Genomic DNA, 12,360 nt, shown 5'->3' with positions numbered 1-12,360 from the left:
TTAAAATGATATAACCATTATTCCTGGAAAGGCTGAAAACCTTAAAATAGATATTACCTTAATGCAGAATAATCACTATGACTTAATGGACAGATGTCCTGCAAGGCTACAGCAAATGTTGGTATGTGGATACATTTTTACCAAACCAGCACAGCCAGAAAAGCTTGATCTGACTATCTATCCCTGGTGGGAAGGCTGATGGGCCTGGAAAAGTGCCTGCCCTTGTCTTATATCAGGGTACATATAGGGACAATTAGTAACTCCAATTTCACCGAGTCCTGGAAAAGTGGCAGGGGCCAGAGGCTGATAGCAGTCTGAATGTCCTGTGCTTACATTCACTGCAACACCTCCACTGCCAAATCACTGATCTATAGCTGCAATCCATGCACAAGAGAGTTGCAAACCAGCAGAATGGGCTGACACATTCCTGCAGAGAAAAAACAAGCAACAACACTTTGTTAAAGCAAAGATCTAGCGTGGTCTCCTCTGTTTACTGCAGGCACTGTTTCAGGCTTCAAAGGGATGACAACACTTAGACTTCAGTAAAGAGCTGATAATCATCCCTTCCCCAGCAGGCTGAACATGCAACTTCATGCCTGCAGGTAAAAGCTGTCAGAATCAGGACAGGATCAGCATTTGTGAGAATCCCTCTTCACCTACATCACAGTGAGACAATAAAAAAAAAAATAGTAATTAAATCTGCTATAGAATATGCCTTCGTGCTGCACTGGAGAAAAGCTGGCAAAATACTTTTGCCCATCTTGCCCAAGGAATCTCCCTTTCACAGAGCATGCCCTGCCACTCACTGGCCTGGAACAGTGTCCTGCATCAATCACATACTGCAACTTCTTCCAACTGCATGGACTCTACACATGGGGTGTTTACTGACTAGCAAACACACCAAAACAGGCATGACAAATACCCAGGATATTAAAGGCAGAGGCCCACAGTTGGCTCCAACCCATGCTTTTCTAAGACAATGCACATATGTCACAGAGATTCCTCTCCAGCTTATCCAAGCTCTCAGAAAGGCTTTTCATTAAGTTTTAAAAGAGGCCTTGGATGCTAAGATACCATTCTGCTTTCTTAAGTAATGTCACAAGACTTCTGGTTTGGCCACACAGTTGCTTTTTAGAAATGAAAAGGAGATTTCGTGCTTCTGCTTGGGGCAAGTGGCAAAACTACTGCAATCTTTTTTATAAAGAATGGAGCTGAAAGAAAGAGGAGGAAAAAAAAGGATCAGGAACTGAGTTCAGTCACTCTGGGAACCCAGCCTTTATGTACTGTTTACCAAAAGGATGAGCTGGGGAAAGGGGTGAGGGGCAATAGTGTGCATTAGGTCTCACCTGCTGATTCTCAGGAGTCATGAATATTCTCATAATCCCCATCTCTTGGTCCAACAGGCTACAGGCCTTTTCATCACAGAGCTTGATTTCAGTGAGAATCTGGGAGTTGCTCTAAGCTTCAGCAAGTGGTATAATATTCCCTTGTTTCCACATGAAAACAGCCTCTTGCCATGAACCACTCTACAATGTTTCTTCTCTGTTACTCATCTCTAATGGCATTTATCTTTCAGACTAGATTAGATAAATTCTGTTTTGGGCTAGGCAGAGATCAGTCAGCAACTCACGATTTCTGAGGCAGTCAGCATGTTTTTTTCTTGCATAATCATGCATATGCAATATAAATGTTGAGATATAGGTATATTTATAAAATGTGATACACGCCTGTAGCTAAAACCAAGACAGCAAAAACGAAAGTGAAAAGGGATATGAGCAGTAGTAGACAGAGAAATTTTACCATATATTTTCAAGACAGATTATTGTAAGCATCTGATCTGACTTTCAGCACTTCACAGGCCAGAGAATGTCACCTGGTGACATACACCTGATGAGGGTGTAATTTGCATTCCCATAGGGCAGAGAAGGACAAGGGAGGAGGTTGTGCCAGCAGGGAAAGCAAACAGGGTGTGCAAAAACATCCAACAAAGCAGAGTCCAGAAATGAACCTCACCAGATAACCTATGGCTAGCTGTACTTCCATAAGCTTTATGGAATTCCAATTTTCAGGCACTAGGCAGTGGAAAATGATTTTCTTTTTCTGACAAGGGATGTGTTATTTCCTCCAGCTGAAGGGATGGACTTTGCATAAACTGACAGAAGGGGGAAAAGTACTTTTTAAAAGGGAAGCTCTTATTCTCCTTATAGCAATGGTTTCCAGTAGTAGCAAGTCTTGGGTCATAACAGAAACATTTAATAGCTTAAAAATGCTTTCTTGCAAAAAATCTAATTGATGAGAACTTCCAGATAAAAACTAACCTTCTGACCATTGATGAGAGCAGAGGTACAGTAAGAACAAAAGGGATAACATTGTCTTCCTGGTTATTGTTGGAGGATTAAAAATAAAAATTAGTTTTTTGTATGTATTTTTGAAGGGCCTTATACAGATAATATTCCTGCTGGTCTTACTTGTGAGATAGCAAGGAAGGCCTACACAAAGTTATACATCTGCAATACTGAAATCTTGTGAAAGCAGGAAGTGTTTTAGCAAGAAATCCAGGAAGTGGGGCAGCGAAGCTATTAAATTTGGATTAAAAATTAGGCTATAATTAGTCCCAAATTACAAAATAGTTTTTGCACATGCAAATAACTTTCACTTTAGGTGGGTTTGAGATTACAACAGTCAGATGAACTCATTGTCCCCCTGAGATGTACAAACATAGCACAGAGGAATCACAAATGAAGCACAAACAGTTTGTTCTGGGGATGCCACAACAAATCTGTGCCGAATGTCAAGGTTTCCTTTTCAAACTTAACACTACTTACTCCATAACATGTCATTACTATTACTCTATAACTGTATGCAGAAAATATGTTAATATGCATAGGCATCGATGTGAAAGGTAACATCCCTTATGCTTGCACTTTCAAGCTACAGCCTACAAACAGAAAATCATTAGTATCTACATTTTTTAAGGCAACATGGGGTATGACTATCCTCATTCATCCCCTTTATGCCTGTGTCTTTTTTATCAACTCTGAGGCTTCTTACAGATTCTTACAGATTTGTCCCAATTTGTTTCGGCTTGTGGAAGTCTTCAGTAAAGGATGCCTGCAACACAAAGTAATGGGCTCAAATGACAAACAGGCCTCTCACCAGGTTTGTGCTGGGCTAAGCAGATGGAGACTTGAACTGGACACTTCAGACATGACAAACCTACCATGTACAATTAACACTTGGAGAGAGCAGTATTTTTGCAATGAAGCTGTACTTCAGTGATCCTTGTGGATCCCTTCCAACTCAGGATAGACTATGATTCTGTAATTTGTGTTCTGTTTGAGACCTCTGGAATCCATTACTCAGGAGGTATGAACAGTCCTCTAAACATTATGGCATGGACAGTGCAGAGGGCAAACTTGTAACTCTGCAGGACAGCTGCAGTGGTATTCCCATCTCATGTTTTGCTCTTTGGTCTTCCTTCTACAGAAGTGATGCAGAGCTCAGGCAACTCTGGTGTGAAAAGTCTCATTTCTCCCAAGATTCAGTCCTGGCATGCAGGAAAGCTTTGCCTTCCTCATCATCAAAGACATGATCCAAGATCAATCCCTAAAACAAACCTGAGTCTCTTCAAGAAGTGCTGTTCCAATTTCAGACATCAGTCTGAAATAGTCCTTTGAAAGCCACTGGTGTTTGGTGTGTGCTGCAGTCAGCTTTTCCCTCAGCCTCACCTCAATCCCAACTAAAACACGTAACACTGGGCTGTTCAAAGGTCATTCTTTGTTTGCTTCTTGACTGCTCTTAAGACAGATGTTCCAAGGCATGACAGAGGATATAAACACGTGCATACTGGGGGGAACAAAAAAGGTGTCCAGGTGTTTAAGCAATGCCAAATGTTAAAGAATTCCAATTCACTGCCTTCTCCTTTAATCTGGCAATTCCAAGGGACCAAGCGTGTCAAGACTTGTACCCAGAGCACTTTCCGCTCGGGTGAGTTCAGACAAGGTCTGCATTAACTCCCCAACCTGAGAGAAAATTATTTGAAACAAAAGGTTCAGATATGTCCTTTTCCCTCCAACAAGCCTGGAAACAAATGGTACAGGAACAAGGTCAGAAAGAAATCATCCGCCTACCATACCACTGAATTCATTTACCTACCTCAGAGCCCATTCAAGGAACGGGGTGGGATGGGGAACAAGGAATGATATAAAGCAGAATGAAGCTCTGGGGTCGCTCGCTACATTACAAGATTTGACAGGCCTTTGCCAGCCTTCAGATTCTTTGTGTCTTTCACATAATAGAGAAACACAAACTGAGCAGCCTGTGATCTGGGGGTTGCACTATTAGATGCAGCAAACCCTTTGCAAATGCTAATAGTATTGTAGCATCCCATCAGGCAGCAACACAAAAAAGGATGTTGATTTTCACATGAACCAGAACAGATTCATTGTAAAGAAGGCTGCAATGAATGTTCCATCTCTAAACATCAAAAGCTACAGGCAATTGGCTTGTGGACATGAGGCAAACACTGCTTCCAATGTTCCTAAATACAGGGGGCATACTATTACCTTAGTGCTTATTTCATGAGGCTGGCAAAGAGAGGGCAGTTGCTCGAAACAGAAGTGAAAATGGTCTTCAGTTACGATTTCTGTAGTGAAATAATATCTACAGCTAAAGAGGTCTTTGTTGTGCAATATACTGTTTTTTTCTTAGCAGTCTGGAAGAGATGATGCTTTATGAAGAATCATAATGTGCAGATGAATATGCAGATTCAGGCCAAGGTAGATCTTATGACACTTCTAAATTTGCAGATCTAAGGATGTGTCAGCTGTCAGTCCTGTCCAATAATGCTCACCCAGGTGTTTCCTGAAAAGGTCTCTAAAATGTTACAGAGGATGTAACTCTCAAGCTTCTATTCTAAAACTTATTATAATAACACCCCTTTAATTCAAACTTCACATCTACCCCTATATTAGTAATGGTATAAGGCAAAGTGTTATTGCACCACACTTACTAACCTTCAGAAAGTTTGTTGTCCTTTGGGTGAAAAAGCTGACTAAAGCTCACCTTGCTTGTTGTCACTATCAAGGATAGGTTAGAAAGCTGTTTTAAAGTCATATTGGAAAACCACCACTGCTCTGGAAGTCCCCTTGGAGCACACAGACTCCCAAGAGCAGCAAATAAAGTCTTCTATCAGTGTTCTGCAACACAAACACACAAGCATTTGCAGCTATGCACAATAAACTGCTTTTCAGCAGAACGGACTAGAAATTTCTGGAATTGGCATTGGAACAGCACTTAAAGCCAATCCCAAGAAACTTAAGAGTCAATTGATAAAAGTCAATTTCAGAAATGGTTCTAGAAAAATTTGTGAAGTTGGCTCTAGAACTGTTTCACCAGTACTTTCAGAACTACTTCCTGACTCACTGCTAGTCAAAACTAAAATCATGTCTCTGACTTGCAGCACTTCTTACAAAACAACAGCCTGAACAATTTCACATTCTGATGTGCTGAAGCACTAAGGTGATGGCAGACGCAAGCAAGATTTGTATACACAGAAATGGGTTTTCTAATACAGCACCACAGTATAAACAACCATTACAAACTCTGTACCATTTCTGCTTCTTCCTTTCTATATAGTACTTTATACTAAAAAATTCCTGGCAATAGCTCTATGCTGTGAAAGCTCTGTGGTAACAGCCATCTAGAACTCACAGCACTTGTGTAACTACAGCTTTAGGAGTTACCTGACTATGCAGGACTCATCTTGCAAGGGTTTTACAATGTATTTCATTTATCTTACTGAATAAAAACTAGCAAGTGATTGATCATGGTCTGTAAAGATTACTGCAAGGGAAGATGGATTACTGAACTAATTAAAAAACAGAACAGGATCCAAGAACTTTAATCTGACATCTAAAAAGAAAAAGGTTCCTTGGATATGGTAAGGCACTAAGATGGTAAGTTTTTTCAGATAGCCATTAATATTAAGTTATTGCAAGGGTATTCCCAGAATCTGAGTAAACTTCATCACTATACAGCCCATCTGTGCAAGGAAGCATTGCTGGAAGATTTCCCTTAAGCACCTCAGGACCCAGAAACACATTCCAAAAAGTCAAAAAACATCTCATGCTGCAACTCTGCAAGAACACAGAGTTATCTACAAAGACAATTCATACAGCAATATTTTCCCTGACATAACATCCCACAGACCTCTCCAGTACCAAATCCCACCAAGAACAAAGAGTTCTAGCTAACTCAAGGGGTTCTTGGTCAGGTTAAGAGATCCCAATATTTCAAATGATGAAATCTCTCACATCTTTTTTCATACAATTGTTAAGAATTACTAAGCTACATTAAAGATACATGAAAATTCACTAAAATTTTAGCCTTGGAACTACATAGTAACTCAGCTTATGTTCAAAAACATACTCAGCAAAGAACCAGATTTATGTGGCTTTGATGGTGAAAGAGCACACAAGTGCATTTGAAATAACCAAGAACTTCATTGATGTATTCACCCTCTGTTTGGTTTTTACACTTCTAAACATTTCCAAGATTTTAATTTCTTAGTCTGATAACATAGGATGAGGTTACCAGTAACCACTGAGAAGGAGTAATTAATAACATTCGAAAAGACATCATTTGTACCTTTTTCATGAAAAAGTGTCAGAATATGTCTTGGCCATTAGTATTCAAACCTTGGCTTGTAAATGGTTCATTTTATAAAAAACAGAAATAACTTAGCATATCTACACAATAGTAATGAACATGCTTTGGAAATGAAATACGGAAGAACATATGGAAGAACAATGTTTACATTTGTTGGTTCTCCTCCCTATGCTCAAAAAGATACAGCAATTACAGATTAGTAATTGCTTCTTACAATAAATCGCTGTATCCAGAATCTGAAGGTAGCCTACAAAATACAGAAAAAATATTGTGAACTTGTGCAAACTATTCTATCTTTGGAGTAACATCCTCTTCAGTACCACATGAATTTTAGGCAGTTGAAATAATCATGTTTTCTGTCTCAAAACCGTTGTAATATTCAGCACATCATTCTTATGCTGCTTGACATAAGATCTTTGTCTAAATGTATTACATAAATGGTACATTAATTTATATAGTAAAGATAACAGTTGATACAGTCACTGTTAACCTCGTGCTGACACAGCTCTTCTGACTCAGACATTTTGGTACCATTAACATATACTGGTATCATTAATGTAGACTTGTTCACAATTTAACAAATGAGAAAAAGAAGGTCAAAGTGATTTCTCAGTTAAGTGCAATAGCACTGTGTTCAAAACCCACATTTTATTATTCCTTCAGCTACATTTTTATTCAATAAATACCTAGTTTCCATGGAATATATCATGCTAAGTCTTAGATGAGCAGCACAGAGAGGTTGGAACTAAACCCATAAGGAACATCACACTAAAAGAAATTAACATTGGGCCACTGGATGCGATATTTTGCAACATTTACATTACACAGAAGTTTCAAACAGTGATCTCTAGTAAATGCAAAAGTTTTTGTTTGTTTCTTTTTTTTTTTTTTACAAAGTACAGACTTATTTCACTTGCTATACACAAAGGTGTCTGCTTTCAAAACTGTGCAAACTTACATTTCTGAAGTTATCTTCAGAGGATGGTCATGACACAAACCATTTTTTCGGTTCTCAAACACTCATTTTCAGGAATTAATTTTAAACTAAATCTCCAAACATTCAGTTAGATCACCCTGAAATATTTAACTTTTCAACATAATTTTAAGCTCTATGTTAGCTTTTCGTCCACATGGCTGAATATTTTATGTCTAAACATTTGGGGAACATCTTTCCAAACTCTGTATTTCCTCTGAAAGCAAACCAAAACAGTATCTGTTAGAAAACATTCAGATTCCTCTCTTTTAATTTCTACATACCAAAATCAATTGTCCTTTCAAAAGGGAAATAAATCTAGGTCAGGTTTTCAATGTGCATAATCAGACAACTGCAACACAAACTGTTTCAGGCTAACAGCTTCTTCCACAAAAGTATTGAGAAGTGTATCCAGATCATTTGTGGCAAAGTGTGGGCAGAGAAAACGTGGTGGTGATTAACCACCAGGCACCTATAATAGAGAGCTTGTATCATGCTTAAACTTGTCAGAAGTAACATTTCTATGGAAAAACTGAAAGACAGTTTTCAGTGCCTTACAAATTTTTCTGAATGATAGACATCAAGTGGGTGTGGAAGGACTTTGTGCATAACATTGTTACAGAAGTGAATTTGGTCTTACAGTAGCTATTTGTAAAAATTAAATTAATGACATTTTTCTTTTTTTTTTGGTTAGGAAGTTAGAATGTACAATTCCAACTTTTCCATCTTTTTAGATTTCACACATATTCCATCAGGTTACTCTGCACCTATGGTGAAGGGAGGACTTAACAAGGAAATCAGAGTCTGTGCAATCCCAGAAATGAAATGTAATTGTCTGACATTCAAGAGTAACAACACGTATCAGGAAAGAACAAGTAAAAGGAGCAGCTCCTGACATTATTTCCTGAGCCCAAGCCTTTTAAGGTGTCACTGAATAGCAGTTTGTGCTTTCAGGTTGAAAGAACTACGAGAACTGCCTGGCTGACATCTCTCAATAGTTTAGGAGTTTAACAAAATCCTCTACTTCCTCTCAGGATCTCAGTACAATGCATTTAAATCTGTACCACAGTGATCAGCAAATGCTTCAGCACAGAGCATAACAAATACAAATGGCATTACTTAGAAGGGCATTTTAATGTACATACAAATACTAAAACATTATGTCAAACTCCCAGCATCATCTGCAGGCAAGAAAATGACAACAGATAAAATTATTTTATGAATCTGATCCAGCTCTACCATACAAGACACACACTTAAAATAAAAAGATTTTTTCCCTTTCAGGAAAAAAACTCTTAAATGTACAACTTCAGCAAGCTCCCAAGGTATCTCATTAATACACAAATCAGATTCTTCTTTGCATGTAGCTTCAAAAATTAAATGAGCAGGTGGATTTTAACTGAACTTCTCAATCCCATGAGACATTATTTTCTTTCTCCTTCAACATTTCAGGATGCTCCCCAAAAGATAGGAAACAGAATGGGACACAAAAGCCATTTCAATTCAGTTTTTCTGTAAGGTATCCTGGAGAAGGCTGCATTCTTGTGTAAAGTTGCTGCTGAAACAGAATGACAATTACTTTAAAATATGTAAAAATCCACAGTAGCAATCAGGCTTATGGATTTGAGAATTAATTGAAATGAGATTTGGAAATTACCTGCATGCAAATATTTTTGCTAACAATACAGTATCTTTAAGAAAAGCAGAAGAACCAAAATGCTTCCACAGAAAAGTGTTCCATTAATTTTGATTTCAGCTATGCTTTCTTCTCTTAATAAAAATATTGAACTGAGAGTTATTCACAATATTTAAATAACTGGTCAGTAATTGTATTTTTACTGTTTCATATCTGCTTGTAGTGTAAAAGCAGCAAGTATTGTTCTGCAGATTAGAAGCAAGAAGCAGCAGCAGCCAATGGAACAAAACAAATAGGAGTTTTCACAAAGTTTGTAAGAAAACCTGCATTTAAATGAGACTGATAATTTTATATAGAGCAATGAGATAACTGTAACAATCTCCTTATGATCAAAACATGATTACCTGCTTGAACAATCTACTTTTCTTGATGGAGGGCTTCTATGAAGGCTTCAAGTTTCTCCTGGATTTCCCGAACCTTTTCTAGTGGAAATAAAAAGATCACTGTTTAAATACATACTACTATTAAGTACCTGAGGACAGATACTGAAAGAAAAAAAAAAACACACAAAAACCATGACCAAAAACATACAAACACAAACAAAAATTAATGCTGTCATCAATATTACACTAAGCATTTTGTTTCTCAATTACAGAGGCTTACAACATTTTCTACATCAGAAAGAAACCCTGTCCTGTTCAAAGAACTTCTATAGATATGTTTTATTATTATCTTGCTAATTTAATACTTCTAAAATTTACTGAAGGAATCCAATACTAGAAATGTATCTCTGAAAACTGAAATTTCCATCAGATCATGCACAGCAGAACTACTGTAACATGTTACACACAGGAAGTTGTCAGGTTTTAAATAATGCCCACTAGCCCCTTTCTTCTTTAACCAAATGTCCTCTTTCTCCACAGCAAGTGTAACCCCACTAATCATTCTAAATAAAGTTGAAAGCTCATGCCCTTTCACCCAGGAGAATTTCAGCGAACCACACGTGAGTATTCAAGACACCACCTGCAAAGGGTACACACGATGTTAAGAATATTAAAAACTCGCATTTTATTTTCTTGAATTTAACCAGATGGATGTGGACAGAATCTCATTTTATCCAAAAACTAAATCTGGGAGTTTACTTCCCTACCAAAACACAACTTGACCACAACTACAAATAGTAGGAATGAAAAGGCAAAATTGATTGTGAAAAGTCCAGGGGTTTAGGCATTTTCCCACTCTTTTCTCAATTCCATACAACACTTGTCATCATATAACCTATTTGATTTATTAAATTGCTTATGAAGCAAGATTTAGAACACAGTTGGAATACAAAGCCTGTGAGATTTCCTGCTTCTCTCTCACCACATCCTCATTTGAAGCTCCTTCTGTGTGTGATTAGGCATGAAAAACACACACTTCAGAAATATGAAGAAACAGGGGGAGAGCAATAGGACAGACAAAAATAAGTTAGATGAGCATAAACACAGACAATTTTTTTTTCCAAGCTAAAAATACTATTGTATTAAAGCCATATGTTCCCCTGTCTGAGATACAGCACTTGAGCTTTTTTAAAAATACTTTTAATTTTCTTCTCTTCATCAATACCATATGTTATCAACTTTGCTGAGCCTAAGTAACAACAAAACAAAAAGAAAAATAAAACAATCAGCTTTAAATGGGATATGTAAGTATAAGCAGAAAAAAATTACCTCCAAAGAAAACACTAATGTAGCTACGGGAACTGAAAGTTTAATCTAACAAAATGACAACTCCACAAACAAAAAAAAAAATCCATTTCAGAGTAACAGTAATAACAACTAACTCCTGCAGTCCTGTTCTAACAGATTTTAACAGAGATTTTCAGTTAGCATTTGAAATAAAGTATGGAAAATAGCCTGAATGAGTATGAAGAAGCCTCAAGCTTCTATCTTTATCTTGGAACTCTTAGGTGATGAAGGATAAGCCACTGACAATTTCAACACTTCAGCATGCCCTTCCCCAGTGGTGCTTATCTACAAACAGAAGTACAGTGAAGCTGAATCACACTAACTCCTAAAGAAAACACCAAAGAAGCTTATTGAATTTCAGCTATTTTTTTTTCTTTTATGGTACTTTGATATTAAATAAAGATTACAGTTGGTGTGAGGGCAAAACCAGAACTTTGGAAATTTAGAAACAGCAGTAGCTGATTTTTACCAGGTTAAAAAAAATAAATTTTGATTCAGTTCAGCAGAATCTTTGAAAGCCATCAATGAAAAAAAAGGTGGTCCCATGATCACTTCTTACTAAGCACATTCAATGTGTTTTCATTAGTATCTTTTTAAATGAAAACAAAAAAAAGAGAAAAGAATATGTATTGCATGCCAATTCATCAACCTCTAGTGTATAGAAAATGCTATTTCTATGGCATTTATTTATGCAACTACTTAGCTCAACTTCTAATTCTGTGAATGTTTACAAAAACAGCCTTTGAAAAAATGTTCTATTTTGACAGAATTAGCATATTTTTTGACCACACCAGGCTGGATGGTTCTTTGACCAACCTGGTCAAGTGGAAAGTGCTCCTGATTGTGGCAGGGAAATTGGAATGAGATGATCTTTGCTGTCCATTTCAACCCAAAATATTCTATAATGATTCTGGATTTAGAAATTATTAATCCTGGACCTTGCTCTCCAAAATGAACAGCAGTTGCCCATGATAACTGGGGATGAGACCTCACGATCTCACCCAAAAGATCTCTTTATGTTGTGCTTTCAGTGGCTTTCTGTGGCACTTTTTTTCCCAATTGCAACATGTTTTCCCAAATGTGTTCTTTGTATTGATCAAGCCATTAGACCATGAAAGCAGGCAGATTTAGCAGTATTAAATGCAACTATTTTCCTTTCTCAACCTCTTGCTAATGAAATATTCTAGCTCTGAAAATTAATAGCATCAGCAAAATACTGTAATTATTATTTCACCCTTAAAAAAAGGTTTGTGCCAACAAATCTATTCTAATTTTCCGATTAAGGCATATTAAAATAACAGGATAGCAAAAATGTATTCCACCAGAATATACTAATCAGCTGTGTTTGCTCA

The 12,360-nt window shown here is 37.2% G+C and overlaps 1 protein-coding gene across 4 annotated transcripts in view; it reads right to left on the bottom strand.

Moving 5' to 3' along the window:
- Window positions 1-6,653: 6,653 nt before the first annotated feature.
- The window catches only part of OPA1 (OPA1 mitochondrial dynamin like GTPase), a 50,805-nt gene continuing 45,098 nt past the window's right edge, over window positions 6,654-12,360 (bottom strand). For all 4 annotated transcript variants that reach the window (XM_062499579.1, XM_062499581.1, XM_062499580.1 and 1 more), the window contains 2 exons: window positions 9,683-9,760; window positions 6,654-9,200 (listed from right to left, as the gene is read on the bottom strand). In XM_062499579.1, the coding sequence (XP_062355563.1) occupies window positions 9,696-9,760 (65 nt within the window). In that variant the 3' untranslated portion in view covers window positions 6,654-9,200; window positions 9,683-9,695. The remainder of the gene's footprint in view (window positions 9,201-9,682; window positions 9,761-12,360) is intronic.

Source organism: Cinclus cinclus, chromosome 10 (assembly GCF_963662255.1).
Source record: "Cinclus cinclus chromosome 10, bCinCin1.1, whole genome shotgun sequence".
Lineage (NCBI taxonomy): Eukaryota > Metazoa > Chordata > Aves > Passeriformes > Cinclidae > Cinclus > Cinclus cinclus.
The sequence above is the reverse complement of the archived record's forward strand: the minus strand, read 5'-3'. Positions and strand labels throughout refer to the sequence as shown.